Here is a 27959-nt window from a genome sequence, read left to right on the forward strand (position 1 = left end):
GGGCCGTTTACAGGGATCTGCAGGAGGATGGCCTTGAGATAGAAGAGCGTCGGGACAGGTTGGAAGGGCCGAAAGGCCCGCTCCCGCTCCCATTTCTGGTTCAGCCCCCACCCCCCCCCCACCACCACCACCACCCACCCCCCTCCCCACCCCCTCAATGCCAACAGAAGAGACACACCCCTCTTCCTTCAACAAAATATGAATCTCGGCGAGGACTCGTGGCGGACACGGGACATCCACAGAGAGAGAAGGGTCGAGGGGGTGGGGAAGACCCGGGGGGGGGGCGGGGGACCCACCCCAGGGGTCCCGGGCCGGTCAGAGTCTGTTGGCGGCGGGGCCCGAGTCCCAGGCGGGCTCGGGGTAGACCAGGAAGCCGGTGAAGGTGATGTATTTGCCGTGGTTGCTGTAGGCGCCGTAGCCGTCGTGCTGGTGGCTGTAGAGCCAGACGCGGTCGCCGGGCCGGAGGGACAGCATCAGACTCTGGCTCTGCACCTCCCGCTGCTCGGACGCGCCGTCGTCGTAGATCATGGCCTGCACCTCGTCCTCGTTTTTCATCAGCTTCACCGACATGGTCTTGCGGGGCAGCTTGCCCAGGTTGAAGGCGAAGTAGTAGGCGCCGGCGGCGCGGCAGGTGAAGACGCCCCGGGACGAGTTGAAGTCGCCGCCGATGTTGACCAGCTCGGTGTCGAAGGCCACCGGGTCGTGGCGGTAGCGCTGCCCGCTGCTCCCCACCACGCTCTGGGTGCGCGCCACCGAGAAGGCGGAGCGCGGCGGCGGCGGCGGCGGCGCGGGGTAGGACTCGGGCTCGGGCTCGGGGTAGACCAGGCAGCCGCTGAAGGTGGTGTAAGGGGCCGCCTCGCTGTACAGGGCGTACTGGGGGTGGCCGTGCAGCCGCAGCCAGACGGTGTGGCCGCGGGCCAGCCGCAGCATAGCGCTCTGGCTGCGGGCGCGGCGCTCCGGGCCCCGGTGCTCGTCGTAAGCGATGGCCTGCACCTGGCTGCCGTCCCGCATCAGCATGACGGACAGGCCCTTGCCCGGGTGCTTGCCCACCGTGAAGGAGAAGTAGTAGGCGCCGGGCACACGGCAGGTGAAGAGGCCGCGGCGCGCGTCGAAGTCGTGCCCGACGTTCACGTACACGCGGTCGAAGGTGACGGCCATGCGCGGCCCGCCCACCATGCTGCGGGTGCGCGCCGCCGAGAAGGCCGAGCGCAGCTCCTCCTCCTCCGCCGCCGCCGCCGCCGCCGCCCGGCTCGTCACCTGCCACAGCACGGCCACCAGCAGCGGGGCCCGGGCCTGCATCGTCCCTGCGGAGCACACAGCCGCGTTAGACCGCCCGAGGGTGGGGGCGCGCACGGAGGGTCCCCGGCGGGGGGGGCGCGCGCACGGGTGGGTGTCCCCCCCGGGGGGGAGGGGGGCGGGAGCGCGCGCGGGTTCCCAGGGACGTGACGCGCACGGGGGGAGAGGGGGATCCCCGGCGGGAGCGGCGTGCGCGGGGGTTTCCCGGGCGCGCGCCGGGGAGGGGGTGTCCCAGCGGGAGCGGCGCCCGCGGGGGCCAGAGTCCGAGGGCTGCGGCTTCTATCCCCCCCCCCCCTCCCCCCCACTGGAGGCCGCAATCCCGTCGCTCCGGGCCGGGGACATTCGTGCCGGAGTCGCAGCCCCAGCCCCTTGCAACGGGACCAGCTGCTTGTTCCTCTGCCCGGGGGTCCGCTGAGCACAACAGCGGGGGCTGATCTGCAGAGTGACTCGGCGTCTCTGGAGCATCGCTGAACCCCGGAGCTGCCGGGAGTGTAGGATGGGGCCAAGCCACTTTAGGGAAGGAACCTTCCTCTGCCCCCGATCCCGGGCACGGCTCCCGCCTCGGGCCGGCAAGCTTCCCACCAGACTGAAGTGGGTGACTCTCCTACCGCGGAGCCAGAGCGCAGTGCTCGTCCAGGACCCCCAGGGCTATGAATTGTGCCACGTTTCCCTGCCGAATCATTAACCCTGCTGAAATACCTGTCCTCGACACTTCGTCCACACTTTCAACACTGGATCAGCCTGCGGAAATCATAGGATGGAAATGGGGCGCCGGAATCGGGGCCCCGGTGGGTGGGAGGGAGGGAGCGTGGGTACCAGGGTCCCGGTAAGTGGAATGGATCGAGGAAACAAGGACACCGTGGGTGGGAGGGACCGTGGGAACCGGTGCCCCGTGGGTGGGAGAGACCGTGGGAACCGGTGCCCCGTGGGTTGGAGGGACCGTGGGAACCGGTGCCCCGTGGGTGGGAGGGACCGTGGGAACCGGTGCCCAGGTGGATGGGAGGGGGCGTGGAGACCGGTGCCCCGGTAGGTGGGCGAGCGGGAACAGGTGCTCCACTCGGCCACCGTGTCTACCGGAACTTCAACCTCTCCCGCAAATAACGGGGCTGGGGCGGGGGAGACTCCCGCGGGATTCAATGTGGGAATTACAGGCTGGGATCCAGCCCGAGGGGGTCCCATAGTTAACACTGGGCCGTGGGGCAGATCTGTTACTCCCAGGACAAGCTTGTCCTGGTTCTCTGCAGCTCCCTGGCGGGGTTTAGGAAAGTGTATCGTTCCGCCTAGACGCTGGAAGTTGTGTGTCAGATCCCCTGGATTTGACGGTGTGTGAACCCCTCGGTGCCGTCCCCCTGAACCACAGACACGCGTGCCCTGCTCTATTCTACGTGGGTCCCGAGTCATTCCTGCCTGCCTAACCTCTCCGGTCGGGGAACCATGGGACCAGCCCGCCTAAGCGGGGGGAGTTCACACACTGTCGGCACCGGGAGCGTCAGACATCAGTGTCGGGACGTTTCTCATTGGGAAACTGCGCCCAAACTCAGCTCCGCATCCCCCGCGTTGAACAGCCCCAATATAGACAGCACTCTCGTTATACTGGACTTCATAGAGTCATACAGCACGGAAACAGGCCCTTCGGCCCATCTTGTCCATGCCGACTGAGGTGTCCACCTTAGCTAGTCCCAGTTGCCCGCTTTCCCCATATCCCTCTGAACCTTTCCTAACCACGTCCAAATGTTGTTAATGTACCTGTCTCAACTGACCACCCTCTGTGTGAAGAAGTTACCCCTCCGGTTCCTCAGGAGGCTCAAGAAATTTGGTTTGTCCCCTTTGACTCTCACCAACTTTTACCCATGCACCATAGAAAGCATCCTATCTGGATGCATCATGGCTCAGTATGGCAACTGCTCTGCCCAGGACCGCAAGAAACTGCAGAGAGTTGTGAACAGAGCCCAGCGCATTACGGACATCAGCTTCCACTCCTTGGACTCTTTCTTTACCTCTCGCTGCCTTGGTGAAGCAGCCGGCATAATCAAAGACCCCACCCACCCGGGTCATTCTCTGTTCTCTCCTCTTCCATTGGGTAGAAGATACAGTCCCCACACAAGACATTCTCTCTCCTCTCCTATTCCATTGGGTAGAAGATACAGGAGCCTGAAGGCACGTACCACCAGACTTAAGGACAGCTTCTACCCCACAGTGATAAGACTATTGAACAGTTCCCTTATATAATGAGATGGACTATGACCTGACGATCTACCTTGTTGTGACCTTGCACCTTATTGCACTGCACTTTCTCTGTAGCTGTGACACTTTACTCTGTACTGTTATTGTTTTTACCTGTACTACATCAATGCACTCTGTACTAACTCAATGTAACTGCACTGTGTAATGAATTGACCTATATGAATGGTTTGTATGACAAGCTTTTCACTGTACCTCGGTACAAGTGACAATAATATACCAATACCAAATTTCACCTTAAACCTATGCCCCCTAGTCTTTAGCTCCCTTTCCCTGGGAAAAAGACTGTGTGCCTTCACCCTATCTATGCCCCACATGATTTTATACATCACCTTCCCCCTGGATCCTTGCTCCCCTCTCCAAATGATGCACCCTCCTACTCAGCTTCCAGCTGCCCTCAGCTCTGACTCCCTCCCACACAGTCCTGAACCCTCATTCCTGGCTCCCTCCTCCAAATCCACACTCCCCGTCCTGCTGTGAATCTGTCCCCATTTCTCCAGCCCCAGTCCTCTGGCTGACCACGTCTCCCCGGGTGCGACCAAACCAAACCAAACTCTGTCCAAGAGGCGTCACACAATATCACTGCTCTCAAGGGGAAGTCTAAATGACAGTATTCCAAGAAATCACAGCATCTGGCAACCCTCATCTATCCTTAACTAGAAATATGAATGAACCTCATGTGTAGTGAAAGGCCCCGATGGAATAAAAAATTGCACAACCATTTATTCATTTACTACCACCCATTAAATCCATGACCCAGTGCTATTCTGGATCTCTCATCAAAATATTCTTCCTGACGTAGTTGAGCAACTCAATGGGATCATGTAGCTTTCCACAACTTATCCCCAGTGCAACCCTGGCCTCACCCTAATGGAAGATAGGTCTCTTTGGTCTCAACCCAGTACGCCGACTGTCCACTTCCCCCCACAGATGTTGCCTGACCCACTGAATTCCCTCGGAGGTTTGTGTGTTGTCCCAGGGTCCAGCATCTGCAGTCTCTCTTGTGTCTCTGGATTTCTTTGTTATATCTGTCCCTTCCCTACGCACCCAGAACTTAAAATTAACTCCATGATAGGGAAACATTGACTTTGTTTCTCTTTCCTCACCTGCTCAGTGTTTTCAGTATGTTCTGTTTTTTTTAAGCGGGATCACTGCATAGTGAGTCCCTAAATCGCCACTGATGCCTGCTTACTCACCAATGTAAGTCTATTAGTCCACCTTCCTGGAACTGTACAATGCAATAATGCCAGACTGTCTATCATTCCCACGCTATACAAAAAACAAGAGTCACTAAGGCTGCTCCAACTTCCCAGCCAAGTCTCCTCCAGGAGCTCATCAACATACCACTGACATGTAATGACATTTTCTGGCTCCACCAACCCTCCAGGTACTGAGTTCCAGACACCCCCACTCACTAGGGGAACATAATTTCCCCACTTACTTCTTGGATGGTGTTTTCTAGTTTATTGTCACTTAATTGGTCTCAGATGGACAATTATTGGTCAATCACTGCCCAAAGATAATTATTATTCTATCACAGTTCCAGTCTCCTTTTGTTTAGAATTGACATCTCGTCGTAGTGATCATGTTGTAAATCGAGCAATCTGACAATCTCCCCAATTCCTCTTCAATTATTGGCAGTCAGATATGGGATTACTTTACCAACCACAATGATCTCTGACAGTTGTCTTGTAGGCTTCAACACCAGTCATAACCATCCCTTGATTACTCTGTGAGTTGGTCTCTAATTAGGTGTAAAATGTGGGTTGACTTTGTGATTCATGTCAAATTGACATTACTTTTTGTGGTGATAATTTGACATAAACCCAAACATCAACCACTGGGTAACCACTGAGAATCAATAGTTGTCTGCTTGATGTACGCCTCGTGATTATAGTTGGTCAGGTCTAATCATGAATTATCAGATTGGTAGGCAAGTCAAGACCGATTGATTATTGTTCTGTTCATGTCCATTTCTCAGTAACTTACTCACTGACCGTCACAAAATCAATGATATTGTGATTGGATTATGGTGTATGCCCTGGTCCCTTTCTGTTTTCTATGTAAGTTATAGATTCACACGTCTTTAGCCCGCTGAGTCCACTTCACCCATTACACTCATCCTACACTAACCTCTTTTATTCTCACATTCTCATCAACCCCCTCCAGATGCTACCACTCGCTAGTGGTAATTTACAGCGGCAAACTAACCTACCAACCCACACCTTTGGGACGTGGGAGGAAACTGGAGCACCTGGAAGACACCCATGCAGTCACAGGGAGAACGTGCAAACTTCACACAGGCAGCACCTGAGGTCAGGATCGGACCCAGGTCACTGGAACTGCTAAGCAGTCACTCTACCAGCTGGCCATCTCTGATTACCACTTGAATATAAATTAGTTATCATTCCTATATCATCATCGAATCTCCTGCGTACAGGCAGAGGTTCAAGTGCGGTGTCAGTGGAGAGGACAATGAAGGGAGACAGACTTCTACAGATGTGCAGTGGGGAGCATCTGACTGGGTGCATCGCGGCCTGGTGTGGAAACTCCAATGCACAGGAACGCAAGAGGCCACAGAGAGTGGTGGACGGCCTGTTCCATCATGGGTACAGCTCTCCCCACCATCGAGGACATCCACAAAAGGCGACGCCTCAGGAAGGCGACGTCCATCATCAGGGACCCCTATCACCTGCGCCGTGCCCTCTTCTCGATGCTGTCATCAGGCAGGAGGTACAGGAGCCTGAAGACCCCACACCTCAAGGTTCAACAACAGCTTCTTCCCCACTGCCGTCGGGTTCTTGAACCGACCTGAACAACCTTAACACTACCTTGGACTGTATATTTTCTCTCTCTCTCACTCTCTCTCTCTCTCTCTGGCAGTCTCTCTCTCTCTCTCTCAATCTTGCACTAGTGTGGTTATGTTAATTTTGTTGTTTATTTTGGATAATTTGTGTTAATTTAAGTTAATGTTAACTTATGTTTGTCCTCGTCTTGTAACGTAGTGTGCTGCAAGAACCTAATTTTCATGGCATTTATACCCTGGGCATGTCTGCCCATGACGACAATAAACTTGAACTTGATTATTACGTCATGGTCAGAGCTTCACGCTTCACCTTAATCAAGTATCAAAAGGGTGGAGCTATATCAGCTCCATTTGCAACTGACAGTAATGCAATTACGATCCAATCTATGGCTAATTACTCCAACTACCAACTACTGTCACGGTACTGCCCCACACATTTGCCATTGTGTTTAAGCAACAGGAGGGATAAACCTAATTAACCTCATCCTCGCCAGTCTCCCTGAGGCAGATGCACCTGTCCATTACAGCACTGGCAGAGGTGACCATCGCCCGGTCTTGCCCTCACACTGAAAATATCCTCCTTCATTTTGGGATAGACTCAGAACAGACCATAACTGGGTATCCATGAGGCACTGTGGACCATCAGCAGAAGCATACACCCCTGCAATCTGTAACCTCATGGCCCAGCACAGCCCTCACTCCACTATTATTAGCAAGGCAAGGAATCGACGCTGGTTCAAATGAGGGGTGCGCAAGGACATGCTGAGAACAGAACCAGGCACACCCAAAATTACTGAGGTGTCAGCACAGTAAAACTGCAACATCTACTGGGCCAGAACAGCGTTCGATGGAGAGAGTTAGGTGATCACATGGCAGACTAGATCAGAGGTCTGTAGAACTGCCACACCTAGCAGTGAATGGGGAAGAACAACTAAACAGCTACAGGGAGAAGGAGGCTCCATGAGCACCCCATCGCATCTTTGACAGGGCCCAGCACGTGCGTGTTAAAGACAAGGCTGAAGCATTGGCTGTCACATCAAGTATCCCTCCTGGCTACCTTCTGAGATTCCCCACCGTCACACAAGTCAGTTTTCAGACAATTCAGCTGACCCCGTGTGATATCAAGAAATGGCTGACAGCACTGGATGCGGCAAAGACCACGAGACCAGACAATGTCCTGGCGGTAGTACTGAAGCCCTGTGCTCCAGAGCTGTATGTGCCTCTGGCCAAGCTGTTCCAGTTACAACTCTGGCATCTACCTGACAATGTGGGACATTGCCCCAGGTAGGTCACGTTCACTAAAAGCAGCACAGGTCCAATGCAGCTGATTATTGCCCACTCGGTCTACTCTCGATCCTCACCCAGGTGGTGGAAGCGGTTGTCGACACAGCTAACAAGCCGCGCTGTCTCACCAATAACCACCTCACTGATGCTCAGTCTGGGTTTCCCTGGGACGACTCTACTCCGGACCTCATTCGCAGCCTTGGTTCAGATTTGTCCTGAAGAGCTGAATTCTGCGGGGGAGGCGAGAGAGACTGCCCTTGGCATCAAGGTGGCCTTTGACTGAGTGTGGCACGAGAGAGCCCTGGTAAAACTGGTCAACAGGCATCAAGGGGAAAACACTCCAGTGGTTGGAATCACATGCACAAAGGAAGACAGCTGTGGTTCTTGCAGGTTAGTCATCCCAGCCCCAGGACATCAGTGCTCAGGTTCCTCAGGGCAATGTCCTTGGCCCAAACATCTTCACTTGCTTTATTTGCCTTTCATCATAAGCCGGAATGCTCACTGATATCGCACAAAGTTCAATTCCATTTACAACTCCTCAGCAAACGAAGAAGTCCATGCCTGTATGCAACAAGGCTTAGCAACGTTCAGGCATGAACTTCTTCGCCCAGTCTCTCACCACCAACATCCTGGGGGGTCACTGTTGATCAGAAACTCAATTGGACCAGACCAGCCACTTAAATACCCTGGCTACAAGAGCAGGTCAGAGGCTGGGTACCTTGCATTGTGACTCACCTCCTGACACCCGAAAATATCTCCACTGTCTACAAGCCACAAGTAAGGATGGAATACTCTGCACTTGCCTGGATGAGCACATCTCCAGCAAGCTCTGCAGTGTTCTAGACCAAGCAGCCCACTTGATTGGCACCCATCCATCACTTGTCTTGGTTGGAAGGGAGGTCACCGTAAAGGCTCTGGAAGTGAGGGTAGTGGTCTGCTCTTCCTGTGGGATGTAGGAGATTGGGGATGTTCCCAGTGTTCCTGGTGACCACACCTGCAGGAAGTGTGTCCAGCTGCAGCTCCTGTCAGACGGTACGGAGCGGCTGGGGTTGGGGATGGACTCACTGTGGAGCGTCCAGGATGTAAAGAATGTGGTGGACAATACGTTTGGTGAGCTGGTCTCACCACCGGACAGAAAGGGAGGAGATGGAGACCACCAGGAGGGGCGGTCAGGTAGAGCAGAGGTCCTTCCCCTTGTTGGATATTGTTGGGGGGAATGGCTCCCTGCGGAAAACAGCAGCAACCGCCCAGTTGGTAGCACCACTGTGGGTGTGGCTGGATAGGAGGGAGGTAACAGGACTGGGACAGTGTTAGGGGATTCTACTGTAATGGGGGTCAGGTCGGCATTTCTGTGGCTGCTAAAGAGACTCCAGATTGGTATTGTTGCCTCCCTGGTGAGAGGGTCGAGGATGTCTTGGAGCTGTTGTAGGACCTCCTGAAAGGGGAGGGTGAACAGCTGGAGGTGGTGGTACATGTAGGTACCGGTGACATAAGTAACATGAGTTTAGGGACATAGGTAGCTGTTTGAAGAGCAGGATCAGGTTGAAGTCTCTGGTGAACAGAAGGATGGGTGGGATGGACGCATGGCTGAAGGGATAGTGCGGGGGGGGGGGGTGGGCTTTAGGTTTCCGGATCATTGGGATCGTTTCTGGGGAAGATGGGACCTGCGCAAGTGGGACGGGTGTCTCCTTAACCAGAGCGGGACCGACATCCTGGCCGGGACGTTTGTCAGTGCTGTCGGGGATGGTTTAAACTGAGTTGGGAGGGGAAGGGGGCTCAGAGTTGGTGCTCAGCTGGAGAGGTACAATCACCGGAGGAGAGATAGTAACTCTAGTGGGCAGAACAGGTGAGTAAGCGCACGTCAAGGGAATTCAAAGCTAAATTGCATCTATTATAATGCAAGGAGCATAACTAGTCAACTCGATGAACTCAAAGAGAAACAATGGACTGCAGATGCTGGAATATCTAGATGAAAAACCCAATGATGCTGGAGCGACTCAGCAGGCTAGGCAGCATCTGTGGAGAAAAGCAGCTGGTCAACGTTTTGGGTCAGCTCCTGACCCGAAATGTTGACCGCCTGCTTTTCTCCGCAGATGAACTCAAAAGCTTTTAATCAAAACATGGGACTACGATATTGCTGCCATCGCAGAGACATGTTTGAAGGACTAGCAAGACTGACACCTCAATATCCCAGTATATAGAAGGTGGAGGGAGGTGTAAAAGGAGAAGGAGGTATTGCACTGTCAGTCAAAGATTGCTTTACTTCAGTATTGAGGGAGGATATCCCAGAAGACTTCTCAAATGAAGCCATATTGGTGGAGATTAGAAACATAAAAGGGTGTTTTCACTTTGCATTGTATTGCGGATCGCCCAACAATCACCAAGAGGCAGAGGAACAGATATGTAGGGAGATTTCAGAAGAGATAAAATAAAATAAGGTATCGTACTGGGGGGGGGGGGGGAGGTTCAATTTCCTGAATATTAACTGGGATTACCTTAGTGTTAAAGGCTTAGAGGGGGCAGAATTGTTGATGTGTGTCCAGGAGATAGATAGGTATAGATAGACCAATGAGGGAAGGAGCACTGCTGGATCTTTGCCTGCGAATGCTGGTCAAGTGGAGGGGGTATCAGTGGGGGAGCATTTTGGGAATAGTGACCACAATTCAGCTTATTTTAAAGTGGTTATGAAAAAGGATAGGGATGGACCAGTAGGAAAAGTCCAAGTGGGGAAGGTCAACTTCATTAACATGAGGGAGGACCCAGCAAAGGTGGATTGGGAGCACTTACCTGCAGGTAAGTCTACATCTGCGCTGTTGAAAACATTCAACAGGGAAACAGCGAGAGTTCAAGGCCACATGTTCCTGCCAGGGTGAAAGCCAGGGGGAACCAGTACAGAGAATCCTGGATGTCAAGGGATATTTGGGGTTAGACGGTGAGAAAAAGGAAACATATGACAGGTATAGGGAACTAATGATGGGAGAGGCCTGCCAAAAGTATAGGAAGTGCAGGGAGGTGCTTAGAAAGGAAATTAGAAAGGCTAAGAGGAGTCAAAAAAATTACTGACAGACATCGTTAAGATACATCTGAAGGCGTTCTTTATGTATACTGAGGGTAAAAGAAAACCCAGAGAAAAAGTAAGGTCCATTAGGGACAACATGGGCAATCTGTGAGTGGAGCCAGAAACTTTAGATGACGTCCCAAATTAATACATAGAACATAGAATACTACAGCACAGCACAGGTCCTTCGGCCCACAATGTTGTGCCGACATTTTATCCTGCTCTAAGATCTATCTAACCCTTCCCTCTCACATAGCCCCTATTTTTCTATCAACCTTTCATTGGTATTCACAAAGGAAACAGACTTTGTCGGCAGAGAACTCAGTGAAGGGGTAGGTGAGAGGTAGTGCAGGTCTCCGTAAATAAAGAGGATGGACTCAATGCCTCAGTGGGTTTAAAGGCAGAAAGCCCTGCAGGACTGTATGGGTTTTATCCCAGGTTACTATTGGAAGCAAGGCAAGAGATTGCTGGGGCTCTGGCTGGGATTCTTAAATCTTTGCTGGACACAAGTGAGGTACCAGATGACTGGAGGATAGCAAACATGAGATCCCTTTCCAAGAAAGACAGCAGGAAAAAGCCTGGTAACTATAGACCTGCGAGGCCAACATCAGTGGTCAGGAAGATGTTGGAAGCAATTCTGAGGGAGAGGATTAATGATCGCTTGGAAAGGCAGGGACTAACCAGGGACAGCCAACATGGCTTTGTCAAGGGCAGATCCTGTCTGAGCTATTTGATTGAATTCTTTGAAGCGGTAACAATGTGCATCAGTGAGAGCAGGGCAGTAGATGTAATTTACATGGACTTTAGTAAGGCCTTTGACAAGCACCCACATGGGAGACTGGTTCAAAAGGTTTAGGGCATATGTGATCCAGGGCAAGTTGGCAAACTGGATCCAAAATTAGACTGGCGATAGGAGGCAGAGGGCGTTGGTAGAGTGTTGTTTCAGTGATTTGATGCCTGTGTCTTGTGGAGTCCCAGAGGGATTGGATCTAGGACCCTTGCTGTTCGTAGGATATGTAACTGACTCGGATGTGGATGCGGAAAGCATGATCAGAAAGTTCACAGATGAAACGAAGACTGGGGGAGTCATGGACAGCGAGGAAAGTAGTCTTAGGCTGCAGAGAGATGTGTTGGTGAAAGGGGTTGAAAAATGGCAGCTGGAGTTTAATCCAGACAAATGTGAGGTGATGCATTTTGGGGGCTCAGACGTACGCCATGAATGGTTGGGTCTTAGGGAGCATTGAGGGACAGATGGACTTTGGAGTACAAGTCCAGAGATCCTTGAAGGTGGCAAAACAGGTAGATAACGTGGTCAGGAAGGCAGCTGGGATACTGGCCTTCAGTAGTCGGGGCACTGAATACAGAAGCAGGGAGGTTATGCTTCAGCTTCATAAACCTCAGTCAGACCTCAGCTGGAGTACAGCGTGCAGCTCTGGTCACCACACCACTGGAAGGATGTGACAGCACTGGAGAGGGTGCAGAGGAGATTCACCAGGATGTTGCCTGGGACGGAGCAGTTCAGTTGTGAGAAGAGACTGGAGAAGCTGGGTCTCCCTGGAGCAGAGGAGTTTAAGAGGAAACATGATTGAGGTATATAACAACATGAGGGTAGACTGCAGGGAACTCCTCCCCACGTCAGAGGTGGCTAAAACTAGAAGACTTGGAATTAGGGTGAAGGGGGGAGAGATTTAGATGGGATCCGAGGGGGACCTTCTTCACCTAGAGAGTGGTGAGTACCTGGAACACACTGCCCGAGAGAGTGCTGGAAGTTGGGTCACTGTCAGGATTTAAGGAGTGTCTGGATGAGCACTTGAATCACCAAGGCACCCTGGTCAGTGTGGACAAGTTGGGCCGAATGTCCTGTCTCCATGCTGTATGATTCTATGACTCAATGGCACTCTAACCAAGTCATGCACATACCTTACAAAATGCACAGCAGTTGTTCAGCCAGGCGACTCCCGCAGCACCACCCAATCCCACAACCTCCACTATCAAGAAACACCAGAGCAACGGGTGCATGGGAGTGCTGCCATCTACAGGTTCCCCTCCAAGTTATACACCATCCTGACCTCGAAACAAGATTGTTGGCTCTTCATTGTCACTGGGTCTAGATTCCAAAGCCCACTCCCCAACAGCAGGATGGGAGCACCTTCACCAGAAGGACTGCAGCAGTTCAAGAAGGCAGCTCACCCCCACCTTCCCAGGGCATTTAGGTACAGGCAATAAATGCTGGCCTGGCCAGAGAAGCCCACATTCCAAACAAAATAAACCGAGCAAATGAGAAGCAAACCATCATCCAGTTGTTTCTGAATTTATGCTCAATAATCCTGTGTGTTCAGTTCTGGTCACCTCATTATAGGAAGGATGTGGAAGCTTTAGAGAGGGTGCAGGGGAGATTTACCAGGATGCTGCCTAGATTGGAGAGCATGTCTTCTGAGGATAGGTCGAGCGAGCTAGGGCTTTTCTCTTTGGAGAGAAGTAGGGTGACTTGATAGAGGAGTACAAGATGATAAGAGGCATAGATCGAGTGGACGGTCAGAGACCTTTTTCCCAGGGCAGAACGTAATTTTAAGGTGATTGGAGGAAGGTACAAGGGGGATGTCAGGGGTAAGTTTTTTACACAGAGAGTGGTGGGTGTGTGGAACGCACTGCCGGCAGAGGTTGTGGGGGCAGATACATTAGGGACGTTTAAGAGACTCTTAGATAGACTCATGACTGATGGAGAACCATAGGGCTATGTGGGAGGGAAGGGTTAGATAGATCTCAGAGCAGGATAAAATGTCGGCACAACATCGTGGGCTGAAGGGCCGGTACTGTGCTGCAGTGTTCTATTTTCTAATCCATTGATCACCACTGAGCCTCTAGTACTAATTATCATTTTGTTGTCAATTCAACTATTCATCAAACCATGCCCAGAAATCATTTAGTTATTGTGTAGTTGCTGCCAATTAATCATTGGCTGCCTGGTTGTTGAGTTCAGTCTTTACTTCACCATTACAATATGTGCCAAACCCAATTATCACTTAATGGTAACCAGCTACATTAAGTGCAATTATTACACCAACGCAGCTACGTGTAATGCCTTCAATGCGCTAAAATCTCGCAAGGACCGTCGCAGGAATTATATAAAACAAACATCACTGAGCCAGTTAAGGAAGTGCTAAGGCAGGTTGCGGTAGGTTTGCACAAGGAGAGACATTTCAAGGAGCGTCTTAAAGGAGGTCAGGGAGTTGGGTGTGTCCAGGGGCTGAATTCCAGACCCAAGTACCTAGGCAGCTGAAGGCAAGACCATCAGTGGTGGAGGACTTAAAACACAGGGAGGGAAGAAGTGGAGTAACGCAGATTAATCCGTGACAGGGAGGAGACAGGGAGAGGTGGAGCCAATGGACAGAACCAAAGAACAGATGGGACTCCTGAAGATGGGTTATAGAGTCATACAGCATGGAAATGGGCCCTTTGGCCCAACCGGTCCATGATGACCAAGATTCCCCTCTAAGCTAGTCCCATTTGCCTGCATTTGGTCCATAACCCTCTAAACCTTTCCTATCCGTGTACGTCTCCGAGTACCTTTTGAATGTTGTTAATGTACCTGCCTCAACCACTTCCTCTGGCAGCTCATTCCATATACGGACTGCCCTCTAGGTGAAAAAGTTGCCCCTCAGATTCCCATTAAATCTCGCCCCTCTCACCTTAAACCTGACCTCTAGTTCTTGATTCCCCAACCCTGGGAAAAAGACTGTATGCATTCACCCTATCAATGCCCCTCATGGCAATACACCTCTGAAAGGTCACCCCTCATTCTCCCACGCTCCAATGAAAAATGTCCCAAGCTGCCCAACCTCTCCTGATAACTCAGCCCCTTGAGTCCTGGCACACCCTCATAAATCTCCTCTGCACTCCAGTCATTGCCAGACTGGAGACAATGTAAATCAGTAAATGCAGGGTGACAGTCGATTGAAACCGAGGATCTGGGCTGCATTTGGGGGGATGAGGCTGGGAGGTTGGCCAGGGATGCAATTGGAACAGTAAAGTCTGGAGATAACTAGTGTTGGGTGAGGATTCAGCTGCAGTGAGCTGGGGTACACGTGGGGTTAGGCTGTGGTGATAGAGAACATTTTGGGGATGGAGTAGACGTGTGGGCAGGCACGGTAGTGTCGTGGTTAGTGTAACGCTATTACAGCGCCAGCGACCCGGGTTCAATTCCCGCTGCTGTCTGTAAGGAGTTTGTACGTTCTCCCCGTGTGTCTGCGTGGGTTTCCTCCGGGTGCTCCGGTTTCCTCCCACATTCCAAACACGTATGGGTTAGGAAGTTGTGGGCACTCTACATTGGCGCTGGAAGCATGGTGACACTTGCGGGCTGCCCCCCAGACCACTCGACACAAAAGATGCATTTCACTGTGTTTCAATGTGCACGTCACTAATAAAGAAATCTTATCTAACTAATTTTTCCCCATTCTTTCAAGGTATGTGGGCTTTGCAGGCTGAGCTAGCATTTAATTCCCATCCCTAGTTGCCCTTGAGAAGGTGGTGGTGAGCTGCCTTCCTGAACCGCTGCAGTCCTTGAGGCATGGGTGTACCCACAGTGCTGTTGGAGAGGGAGTTCCAGGACTTTGACCCAGTGATGGTGAAGGAACGGGGATATACTTCCAAGTCAGGATGGTGTGTGGCTTGGAGGGCAACTTCCCAGTGGCGGTGGGATTGGAAGGTGCTGTCTGAGGAGTCTCGGTGAGTTGCTGCAGTGCATCTTGTGGATGGTACAAACTGCTGCTACTGTGTGTCGGTGGTGGGGTGAGTGAATGGGTGCGGATGGGCTGCCCATCGAGCGGGCTGCTATGTCCTGTGTGGTGTCGAGCTTCTCGAGTGTTGTTGAAGCTTCACTCACCCAGGCAAGTGGAGAACGTTCCATCGCACTCCTGAGCCTTGTAGATGGTGGACAGGCTGCAGGGAGTTAGGGGGTGAGTTACTCTCTACTGGGTTCCTAGCCTCTGACCAACTCTTGTAGCCCCATTGTATTTATGGCTACTCCACAGTTCAGTTCCTGGTCAATGGTAACGCCCAGGATATTGATAGTGGGGGATTCACTGATGCCATTGAATGTTATAGCTGGATTTTTTTCTGTTTATCCATTTGGTTGTGGACTGCTTCATGATCTGAGGAGCTGTGGATGGTGCTGAACATTGCACAATTGTCAACAAACATCCCTACTGTTGGCCTTACGACTGAAGGAAGGTCATCGATGAAGCAGCTGAAGATGTTTGGACTACGGGCACTACCCTGAGGAACTCCTGCAGAGATGTCCTGTGGCTTGAGATGATTGACCTTCAACCACCACAATCATTTCCCTTTGTGCTGGGTATGGTGTCAACTGGCGAAGGTTTCCCCCCCCCCCCCCCACCAATTCCCAGTCTCCCGTTAGCCAAGGCTCCTTGATGCCAGGCCCGATCAAATGCAGGAGCAACAAACCAGCTGCTGAAAAAACTCAGCGGGTCGAGCAACATCTGTAGGAGGGAAAGGAACTGTCAGTGTAGGAACACTGCATCAGGGCCGAGAATGGAAACGGGAGCCGGCCGGTATAAGATAGGATGAGATCTCTTTACTAGTCACATGTACATCGAAACACACAGTGAAATGCATCTTTTGTGTTCGTGTCCTGGGGGGGGCAGCCCGCAAGTGTCGCCACGCTTCCGGCGCCAATGTAGCACGCCCACAGCTTCCTAACCCGTGCGTCTTTGGAATGTGGGAGGGAACCGGAGCACCCGGAGGAAACCCACGCAGACACACGGGGAGAACGTACAAACTCCTTACGGACAGCAGCCAGAACCGAACCCGGGTCGCCGGCGCTGTAGGGCGTCACGCTGACCGCTACTGAGGGGAAGGGGAGAGCCCGTGGTGATTGAGGGGTGAAGGACGACGGGCAGGTTGTGCCAGGTAGGGGGGAGTGGAGCTGGGAGACGGTGGCAGGTGATGACAGACGGAGGCAGGCAGGGAGAAAAGAAGTCGGGACAGATGGAGCGAGGTGGGGAGGGGGGAGGGTGAAGGTCGGAGACAGCTGCTGGAGGGAGATGAGCAGGAACGCAAAGGGCTACCGGTGCTGGCCTCTGACAGGTAAAGCAGGTGAGAATGGGAACCACTGGGGGAGAGGTGAATGGCAGTTGGAACCAGAATCAAATAGAGTGGGGGAGGGTGTTGAGGGAACATGTGGGTGAAATGTGTATGTATGGTGGGTGTATGGAATCGGGGAGGGGGAAGGAGGACAAGGATAGGTGATGAAGGGCTGGGGGGGGAAGATTTGAGGGAACGGGGACAAAAACGGGAGGACTGGAGGAGGATTGGAAGGAGAGAAGGGTGGGGGGGGGGGGGAACAACCCACCAGAGGGAGGGTTACCTAAAATTGGTAAACTCAATGTTCATGTGACTGGGTTGTAGACTACCCAGGTGGGATATGAGGTGTCGTTCCTCCAGTTCGTGCTGGGCCTTACCCGGGCAGTAAGGAATGCCGAGGATGGACAGGTCAGTGTAGGAATGGGAAGGGGAACTGAAATGGGATGCAACTGGGAGCTCGGGATGGCCATTGTGGACCGAGTGTAGGTGGTCTGCAGAACGGTCGCCCAGACTACGCTCGGTCACGCCGATGTGGAAGAGGCCAACTGGGAGCACCGAATGCAGTAGACAAGGTTGGAGGAGGTGCACATGAACCTTTGCCTCACCTGAATGGGCCGTTAAGGTCCCTGGATAGTGGTGAGGGAGGAGGTGTAAGGAAAGGAGTTACACCTCCTGTGACTGCAGGTGAAAGTGCCAGGGGTCAGAGAGGGATGGTTAGAAGAGATGAGCAGACCAGGGAGTCACAGAGGGAGTGGTCCCCGTAGAAGGCGGAAGGGGGTGGGTGGGGAGGAGAAAATGTGGCTGGTGGTGGGATCTTGTTGCAGTTGGCGGAAACGACAAAGGACGATGTGCTGGATGCGGAGGCCGATAGGGTGAAAGATAAGGACCAGGAGAACTCTATCTGTGTTCTGTCTGGGGGTAAAGGGTATGAGAGCAGAAGTCCGAGAAATACAGAAATTGTGTGAGAGGGCTCCACCAACCACAGTCGAGGGGAAGCCACGGTTCCTGAAAAAGGAGGACACTTCAGACATCCTGGAACGGAAAGCCTCATCTCGAGGGCAGATGCGACAGAGACGGAGAAACTGGGAGAAAGGGATGGTGTCCTTACAAGAGACAGGGTGGGAAGAGGTGTGGTCTAAGTAGCTGTGGGAGTTGTTGGGTTTGTCATTTCAGGTCCATTTGTCACCTGTAGTGAATAGTCACTGTTTAGATCATCTTTAATCATTATTCTCAGAAACCTGTCTAGTTTATGTTATGATTTGATTACTATTAATGAGTATACGACAAGCCCAACCACCTGACTGCTATCTCATATACATCACCAGACCACCTCCTGCCCTGCTCAGTCTAATGGCCAATAGAGGACTGGCACAGATTTGACCTTGGAAAATGCAATTACAGTTGATCGGTGACTGAATGCGGTCTGTGCCTAATTTTCAAATGATTATTTTCCAATTTGCGGCAGATCTTTAGCTAAGCAACTGCAGTGGACTTCGCAGGAGACACAGCAGTGCAATGAGTAAAGCTGCTGTCTCACAGCTCCGGCGACCCGGGTTCGATCCTGACCTCCGGCACTGTCTGTGTGGAGTTTGTACGTTCTCCCCGTGACTGCTTGGGCTCCCCCCAACCAAGGGTTTCTCCTGGTTTCCTCCTACCTCCCGAAGACGTGCGGGTTGGTAGATTAGTTGACCGCTGCGAATTGTCCCTAGCGTGTGGGTGAGTGGTGTAATCTGAGGGGGAAATTGATGGGAAAGTGGAGAAAGTGTGGGGGGTTGCTTGATGGTTTGTGCGGACATGGTGCGCCAAAGGCCCTGTTTCTGCTCCGTGACTCTAGAACACGCACTGCAGCCAAGGTGCACCAGTGTTAGGGATGTTAGTACAAGAGGGTGGTGAATGAGCTGTCACATAATCGGTGTTGTTGGACCTGCATTTGGCCAGATGAGTGCAGAATATTCCATCACACTCATTGACCAGTCAGGGGGTTGAGTCACTTGCTGCAGGATACCCAGCCTCTGGGTCTTGTAGTCACCGGATTCATGCGGCTGGTCCAGTTGAGATTCTGTTCAACGGCAATCTCTGGGATGTTGACGTCGTGGACTCAGTTAGGGTAATATCATTGAATGTCAAGAGTACTTTGATTGGACTTTGTCTTGTTGGAAATAGTCATTTCCTGGCACTTTTGTGGGATGAATTTAACCTGTCACTTCCAGATTATGCCGATGTCTAGGTCTTGCTGCATGGCAGGGGCTGCTTCATTGCTGAGGAGTTGCAAATGGAATTGAACATTGTACGATGTCCCTGAACATCCCACTCCTGACCTAATGGTGGAAGGAGGTCAACGAGCAGCTGAAGATGGTTGGGCCTTGGACACCTCCCTGGGGAACCCTGCAGTGATGTCCCATCTCCATAACCACCATTCTCTTGCAAGGTAAGATTCCAACCACCGGAATGTTTTCCCCTTGATGCACATTGACTTCAGTTTTACCAGGGCTGCGTGACACACACAGTCTGATACTGCCTCGACGTCGAGGGCAGTCACTCTCACCTCTGGGTTCAGCTCTTTAATCCATGTTTGGACCAAGGCTGCGGTGAGATCTGGAGCCGGGTAATCCTGGAGAAACCCAAAGTGGGCATCGGTGAGCAGGTTAGTGGTGAGAGCAGTGTTGACAACAGCCCCCATCACTCTGCTGATAGTTGGGAGTGGACTGATTGGGTATTAGTTAGTTGGACTGGATTTGTTCTACTGTTGGTGAATGGGATACACTTGGGCAATTTCCCACATTGTCGGGTGGATGCCAGCATTGTAACTGGAACAGCTTAACCAGAGGCACCACTAGCTCCAGAGCAGAGGTCTTCAGTGCCACAGCCAGGATGTGGTCTGCCCCTGTAAACCTTTGCTGTTTCCAGTGCGCTCAGCAGTTTTTTGACCTCACATGGAGTGAATCAAATTTTTCTGGAGACCGGCATCTGTGACGGTGGGAACCTCAGGAGGAAGAGAGACGGATCACCCACTTGGTACTCCTGGCTGAACGTGGATGCAAAAAGCCTCAGCCGCGCTTTTGGAACACTTCCCAGGCCCTATGTATTTGAGATGACACGTTCTCGGAGCCTCCTCCTCCCGTTAGCAGTTGAATTATCTGCCATCATTCCCCAGATGCAGCAATGATTAGAGCTTTGATCTGATCCACTGATGGTGAGTTAATTAACTATTGCATTCCATTTACCACAGACCTGTGTGTGTGAGGTAACATGCCTCAATGACTACCGACCAGTGGCTCTGACATCCACCATCATGAAGTGCTTCGAGAGGCTGGTCATGGCTCACATCAACTCCAGCCTCCCAGACAACTTCAACCCACTACAATTCGCCTATCGCCGAAACAGGTCTAGGGCGGATGCCATCTCCCTGGCCCTTCACTCAGCTCTGGAGCATCTGAACAGTAAAGACACCTACGTTAGACTATTGTTTATTGACTGCAGCTCTACCTTCAATACAATAATCCCAAGCAAACTCGTCACCAAACTCCAAGACCGAGGACTCAACACCTCCCCCTATAACTGGATCCTTGACTTTCTACCAAACAGACCGCAATCAGCGAGGATAGGCAGCAATACCTCCGGCACGATTATTCTCAACACTGGTGCCCCTGGCTGCATCCTCAGCCTTCTACTCTACTCCATATACACTCATGACTGTGTGGCCAGATTCTGCTCTAACTCCAACTACAAGTTTGCAGACGATACCACCATTATAGGCTGTATCTCAAACAACGATAAGTTGGAGTACAGGAAGGAGATAGAGAGCTTAGTGGAATGGTGTCATGACAACAATCTTGCCCTCAATGTCAACAATACAAAAGAGCTGGTCATTGACCTCAGGAGAGGGGGCGGTGTATATGCACCTGTCTACATCAATGGTGCTGAGGTCGAGAGGGTTGAGAGCTTCAAGTTCCTGGGAGTGAACATCACCAATAGCCTGTCCTGGTCAAGTCACGTGGATGCCATAGCCAAGAAAGCTCACCAGTGCCTCTACTTCCTCAGGAGGCGAAGAAATTTGGCATGTCCCCTTTGACACTCACCAACTTTTACTGATGCACCATAGAAAGCATCCTATCTGGATGCATCACGGCTTGGTACGGCAACTGCTCTGCCCAGGACCGCAAGAAACTGCAGAGAGTTGTGGACACAGCCCCGCGCGTCAGGGAAACCACCCTCTCCTCCTTGGACTCTGTCTTTACCTCTCGCTGCCTTGGTGTAGCAGCCGGCATAATCAAAGACCCCACCCACCCGGGACATTCTCTCTTCTCCCCTCTCCCATCAGGTAGAAGATACAGGAGCCTGAGGGCACGTACCACCAGGCTTAAGGGCAGCTTCTACCCCACTGTGATAAGACTATTGAACGGTTCCCTTATATGATGAGATCGAATCTGACCTGACGATCTACCTTGTTGTGACCTTGCACCTTATTGCACTGCACTTTCTCTGTAGCTGTGACACTTTACTCTGTACTGTTATTGTTTTTACCTGTACTACCTCAATGCACTTTGTACTAACTCAATGTAACTGAACTGTGTAATGAATTGACCTGTACGATCGGTGTGCAAGACAAGTTTTTCACTGTACCTCGGTACAAGTGACAATAATAAACCAATACATGATTTTTGAGGTGTACCTGGCGCTGCTCCCAGCATGCCCACTGCCACAGGTCGGTGAGGACAAGTAGGTTAATCCCCAGTGCTGGTTCACTCACTACCGGCTGGAGACACAGTCTGGCTGCCACGTCCTTCAGGACTCGGCCAGCTCAGTCAGTGGTGTTGTCACCGAGCTGCTCTTGGTGATGGACACGCAAGTCCCCACCCAGGGGACATTGCACGCCAGCTGCAGAACACCAACGTCAGCTGAGGGAGGACGGTCGGTGGTGATCAGGAGGGGGGGGTGTTTCCTCACCTGCCTTTGATCTGCGCCCGTGAGAAGGAATGAAGTCTGGAATCAGCAGGAGGACTCCGGGGGGCTACCCTCTGCTGCCTCTGTACCATATGGCACCTCCTCTGGTCTCTGTAAAGTATGATTCCATGAGCATGACTGTGTCAAGCTCAGCAGGACCTGTCCAGAGTGATTGCTGGGTTTGAACCTGACATCCACATGGATTCTGGTCATGGAGTCATTCAGCACAGAAACAGGCCCTTTGGCCCACCACATCCATGCTGACCTTTTTAGATATATAGATATTTATTTATCAGTCACATGTACATTGAAACACACAGTGAAATGCATCTTATTGCGTAGAGTGTTCTGGGGGGCAGCCCGCAAGTGTCGCCACACTTCTGGCGCCAACATAGCACGCCCACGACTTCCTAACCCGTACGTCTTTGGAATGTGGGAGGAAACCGGAGCACCCGGAGGAAACTCGCGCAGACACACGGGGAGAACGTACAAACTCCTTACAGGCAGCGGCGGGAATTGAACCTGGGTCACTGGCGCTGTAATAGCATTACACTAACTGCTACACTACCGTGCCCGTCTACACTGATCATCTGTCCAATTTCAGTACAGGTCCTGCCCCGGGTTACAAATGCCCAACTGTACTGTGTTATGTTCTATTTGCTCCTCCAAGTAAGGGAAGGGAAAAAAAACTCTGCACTTATAGAGCACCCATTATCCCAAAGCACTTCCCAGCCAATGAGGAATGCTCGAGGTCTAGTCAGTTGTAGAAAATCTGCCGGCTAATTTGCTCCCACAACAGCAATGTGACTATGAGCGGAGAACGTCTTTGTGACATTGACTGTGATCTGAAAGCCCCTCTCCAGAGACTATTACGAGTCAGTGCTGCGTTTTTCAGAAGTAGATGCCTTTCAGCTGGCACGTTAGACTGGAGTTCCCTCTCCTCTCATACTGAGAGCAACTGAGAAAGAGCAGCAGCCTCCCTGTGTTCACACCAGCAGTTACACGCAAAAAATATCTTTCAGATATCAAACTGGGACATCTATCTCCTGGAGGGAGGAAATAAAAAACTGCAGAGGCTGGAAATCCAAAACAAAAACAGAAAATACAACCTGGAACTTTAACTCCTCAGACGCTGCCTGACCTGCCGAGTGTTTCTGTCATTTTCCGCATTAACCTCAGTCAGGAACACTGGCTGGTTCTCAGCATTGCTACGTACAGTCTGTAGTGGTTGCAATGCTTTGAGACGCCACATTGTACGGTGACGCAACAAACAAGGCGCTGGAGGAACTCAGCGGGTCAGGCAGCATCTGTGGAGGGAAGTGGGCAGCCCATGTTTCATGAGATGGGGTAGGTAGGTAGATCGTCTGGATATCCGAGTCCAGATGAAGGACCTCGACCCGAAACCTTGACTGTCCATTTCCCCCCCACACATACTGCTCGACCCGCTGCGTTCCTCCGGCGCCTTGTTTGTTGCTCCAGATTCCAGTGGCTGCAGTCTCTGGTGTCTCCTTGTATGAAGAAGTTGTGGTTATGAATGCAATTCGTCCCTTTTCATTCTCCTTTCACTCTGTTAATCTGAAGCTCTCTGCATAGCACGGTGTAGTGGGTTCGATCCATTAGTCCAGACTAGCTCTTTGAAAAGGTCTTTCAGCTTAGTCCCTCTGCTACTCTTCTAGACGCACCCAAGCACATAAGTACACTGTTGTCTGTGTCCTCCAACTGCATTCCACACCCGCACAGTTCACTGGGTATGGAGGATCTCACCTGCACCAAGTCCCTTCACCTGTCTCCTCCGATTCCTGCCACTCCCACCCATGGAAAAATGTCCAATCATGTCTTACGAGGATAGGTTGAGCGAGCTGGGGCTTTTCTCTTTGGAGAGGAGGAGGATGAGAGGTGACTTGATAGAGGTGTACAAGATGAGAAGAGGCATTGATCGAGTGGACAGTCAGAGACTTTTTCCCAGGGCGACAATGGCTAACACGAGGGGACAATTTTAAGGTGATTGGAGGAAGGTGTAAGGGGGATGTCAGGGGTAAGTTCTTTACACAGAGAGTGGTGGGTGTGTGGAACTCACTTCCAGCAGAGGTTGTGGGGGCAGATACATTAGGGACATTTAAGAGACTCTTAGATAGACACATGAATGAGAGAGAAATGGGGGGCTATGTGGGAGGGAAGGGTTAGATAGATCTTAGAGCAGGATAAAATGTGGGCACAACATTGTGGGCCGAAGGGCCTGTACTGTGCTGTAGTGTTCTATGTTCATTCTATCATCACTGCAGAATGATGAACACATTTATTAACCTTCTGACCATCATTGCTTTAAACCCACCAGTGGCACTGGTATATTCTACCAGTATTGGGTACTCCGTCCTGGTGCCGTCTCCTCAGCTGCTGCACTGTCCTGGTCTGGTGTGCTCTACTGGCCTGGTGTGGTGTGCTCTAGCATACGCTCTGTGTCTGGTGTATCTGCTGAGATGGTATGATGTGTCAGGTGCACCGTGCTGGTCTACTGCTTCCTTCCACTAAGTGCACTCTCCCTGTCTGATGTCCCCTGCTGGTCTGGTGCACTCTGGTATGTTCTGCTGGTCTGGTACACTCTCCCTCTCTCATGTTCTCTGCTGGTCTGGTATGTTGTGCTGGTCTGGTGCACTCTCCCTCTCTGATGTTCTCTGCTGGTCTGCTATGTTCTGCTGCACTTTCCTTGTCGGGTGAACGGTCACCTCCTGGTGTGCTCTCCTGGCTTAGGGTGCTGCAGGCCCATTTCTAGAAGCTTCAGTGTGCATGTCCTCAAAAGCCTTCAATAACTTGCCCCAGTTACAGTCTACCGTCTGTGAAAACCCCCACAGGATGGCCCCTTGACAGAGCACCGACTCTCTCCACGTGCCGGAAGGTTCCAAGAGCTCCAAGCCCAACTGGCTGGCACTTCCTCCTCACTCTCCCTGGGTGCCTGCAATGCTGTGGGGAGGTAGGGTAACCCTTCTCCAGTAAGCCCAGCCCAGTAGCCCCACTTACACCTTATGTCTTATGCTGGGGATGCAGAGATCCCAGCCCAGCTTTGCCCCGGCTGCACAGCTAGATGTTGTTGTGAAGTAACAGCCCTTAAACCTGGGAGCAGAGCGAGGACAAGTGTTGGCAACGTCCCCACACCGAGCTGGAGCTGGCCAGATCTCCGAGTCTGTCGGAGGGAACGCCAGTGTTTGCCGAGGCAGTGTAACACAAACTGGGAAGACCAACCGTGGCCTCAACAGTGAGCAGAGGGGGAGGAGCTGGGTGTGGGTTGAGTGGGAAGAGCGAGACACGGGCCAAGGGGAGAGGCACATGTCGAAAGGGAGGGAGCGCAGGGTCGAGGGGGAGGGGTGAGGAAGCTCAGGTCAAGAGAAGGGAGGAGGGGTCGGTTAAGAGAGACGTTGGGAGATCAGGGCAAGGGTCAACAGGGTTGCTTGGGGCAAGGGTCAAGGCAAGGGTCAACAGGGTCATTTGGGGCAAGGGTCAATGGTCGCTCGGGGTAACGGTCGACAGGGTCGTTCGGGGCAAGGGTCAACAGGGATGCTCAGGGCAAGGGTCAGGGCAAGGGCTGACAGGGTCGCTCGGGGCAAGGGTCAGGGCAAGGGTTGACAGGGTCGCTTGGGGCAAGGGTCAACAAAGTCACTCGGGGCAAGAGTCAGGGCAAGGGTTGACAGGGTTGATCGGGGCAAGGGTCGACAAGGTCGCTCGGGGCAAGGGTCGACAGGGTCGCTCGGGGCAAGGGTCAGGGCAAAAGATGACAGAGTTGCTTGGGTTAAGGGTCGACAAGGATGCTCAGGGCAAGTGTCAGGGCAAGGGTCGACAAGGTCGTTCGGGGCAAGGGTTGACAGGGTCACTCGGGCATGGGTCAGGGCAAGGGTTGACAGGGTCGCTCGGGCATGGGTCAGGGCAAGGGTTGACAGGGTCGCTCGGGCATGGGTCAGGGCAAGGGTTGACAGGGTCGCTCGGTCATGGGTCAGGGCAAGGGTTGACAGGGTCGCTCGGGCATGGGTCAGGGCAAGGGTTGACAGGGTCGCTCGGGCATGGGTCAGGGCAAGGGTTGACAGGGTCGCTCGGGCCTCGGTCAGGGCAAGGGTTGACAGGGTCGCTCGGGCATGGGTCAGGGCAAGGGTTGACAGGGTCGCTCGGGCATGGGTCAGGGCAAGGGTTGACAGGGTCGCTCGGGCATGGGTCAGGGCAAGGGTTGACAGGGTCGCTCGGGCATGGGTCAGGGCAAGGGTTGACAGGGTCGCTCGGGCATGGGTCAGGGCAAGGGTTGACAGGGTTGCTCGGAACGAGGGTCAACAGGGATGCTCAGGGCAAGGGTCGACAAGGTCGCTCGGGGCAAGGTCAGGGCAAGCCTTGACAGGGTCGATCGGGGCAAAGGCGAACGCAGTGCAAGTGAACGAAGTGTTCCAGACACCCAGTTTGATTCATCGCAGTCGCTACAACGTGCTCAGTAACAATGAATGGAAGGGGACCGATTCTCCACAACACGCAGATCTGCAGAATATGTCCAACAGACAGCAGCACGCCGGCACCTGCCTGGACCCTGTGCTGCAGGAGCCCTTCACCTCCCTCCCCTTCATCTGCCCGCTGCTTCACACAAAAGGCTACTGTTACCATCGGCAGCGGACTGTGATACCTGCCGGGCGGAGGGAGGCGGGAGGCTGAGGACAAGCGGCAACCACCGGGCGCCGAATCATCCACAACTTCGGCAGAGACCCGTGGACCTGCCGAGGTATAAAAGGGGCGCGGGGGGCGGCGAGGAAGGTGCGGCAGTGGGGAGAGAGGGGGGAGGAGAGGAGGGAGAGAGGAATGAAGGAGAACTGAGGGGGAGAAAGGGGGGAGGGAAGACGGGGAGCGGGAGAGGGAGGGGAGAGGGAGGGGAGGGAGGGGAGAGGGAGGGAGGGGAGGGAGGGGAGAGGGAGGGAGGGGAGGGAGGGGGGAGGGAGGGGAGAGGGAGGGGAGAGAGGGGAGAGAGGGGAGGGAGGGGAGGGGAGGGAGGGGAGAGGGAGGGGAGGGAGGGGAGGGGGGAGGGGAGGGGGAGGGGAGGGGGGATGGGAGGGGGAGGGAGGGGAGGGGGGAGGGGAGGGGAGGATGGAGGGGGAGGGGAGGGAGGGGAGGGGGAGGGGAGGGAGGGCTACGAGTTTAGCAGATGGGGAGAGTGATTCCCCTCTCTCTCCTACCCCCATCACTCCTGCCTGTCCTTCCCGCGTCAGGGACTCAAAACATGTCTGCAGGCTGTTGTGGGTGAGGCGGACGGGGGTGCAGAGGAAGGGAGAGGCTGAGAGAGGGGACGGGAGTGTGGAGCAGGAGGGAGGGAGTGGGGAGGGGTGAGGGGTGGGGGTGGGGGGGAACACACACCTCTGGCTTTAGAGAGGGGTTGGGACCACCCACACGCCCTGCCTCCATCCCAAGCTGAGCTGCCCCTCGTCGCCGGACACACAGAGACGCAGGGCAGACACCAACACCTCTCAGTCCCCGCAAGGCTGCCCTGAGACGCCGAGTCTGAATTCAGTCACAAGGGAGAAGCCCTGGGCTGCGACGACAAGGAGATGGGGAGGGGTGGTTGATGTCAGGGATGATCCTCTGGGGATGGAGACAGACCCCCAAAGGCTCCTCAGAGAGCCAGTGGCCGTTTACACCCCCCCCCCCCCCTTACCTCAGTGGTCAGCGGTGTCCCGGCTCGGCTCAGCGTCCCGCCCTGGTGTGCGAGAGGGGGCTCCTGGCTGGGAGAGCGCTGTGCTGCTGGAGCGCTCGCTGCTTGGGGACGGATGCAGCAGGGGCGGCGCGCAAGCAGCGGCCAAAGCACAACATCAGAGAGAAGGGGAGGGGGGGGGGGGGACAGAATCAAGCGACAGGACTGCCCACCGGCTGCACACAGTCGCTGACCGGCCCTGGTTCATTACAAGAGCTGGAGACTGTGCTGGCCCGGGCTGGCTCATACAACCCCAGAAATATCAATGCACATCACCTGATGACACCTCGATACAGGAGAAAGCCTATTCCGTGCCTGCCACCTCTCAGATCCAAGCGTGGGCTAACTGTAAACACAGCTCCACACAGTCTGCATATGATGCATGTGAGCTTGTGCTACATTTAATGCTGGCTTTCTGTACAGTCAATGTTACACCTTTTTTTTGTAATTCATTCCAGAGATGTGGGCTTCGCAGGCTGAGCCAGCAGTTAATTGCCCACCCCAAGTTGCCCTCGAGAAGG

General features: G+C 53.2%; 1 protein-coding gene across 2 annotated transcripts; it reads right to left on the minus strand.

The window, feature by feature from the left end:
• Window positions 1–173: 173 nt before the first annotated feature.
• LOC127577942 (complement C1q tumor necrosis factor-related protein 4-like) lies at window positions 174–27778 on the minus strand. 2 transcript variants are annotated; one of them, XM_052029646.1, is made up of 2 exons: window positions 27715–27778; window positions 174–1304 (listed from the first exon to the last, which is right to left on the minus strand). In XM_052029646.1, the coding sequence occupies exon 2, from the start codon at window positions 1297–1299 to the stop codon at window positions 316–318; it is 984 nt and encodes a 327-aa protein (XP_051885606.1). In that variant the 5' UTR covers window positions 1300–1304; window positions 27715–27778; the 3' UTR covers window positions 174–315. The 2 variants fall into 2 exon arrangements, with proteins under 2 accessions (XP_051885606.1, XP_051885605.1); XM_052029645.1 differs by lacking the exon at window positions 27715–27778 and adding an exon at window positions 27403–27681.
• Window positions 27779–27959: the final 181 nt, after the last annotated feature.

This window comes from Pristis pectinata, chromosome 14 (assembly GCF_009764475.1).
Source record: "Pristis pectinata isolate sPriPec2 chromosome 14, sPriPec2.1.pri, whole genome shotgun sequence".
In the NCBI taxonomy this organism is placed as follows: domain Eukaryota; kingdom Metazoa; phylum Chordata; class Chondrichthyes; order Rhinopristiformes; family Pristidae; genus Pristis; species Pristis pectinata.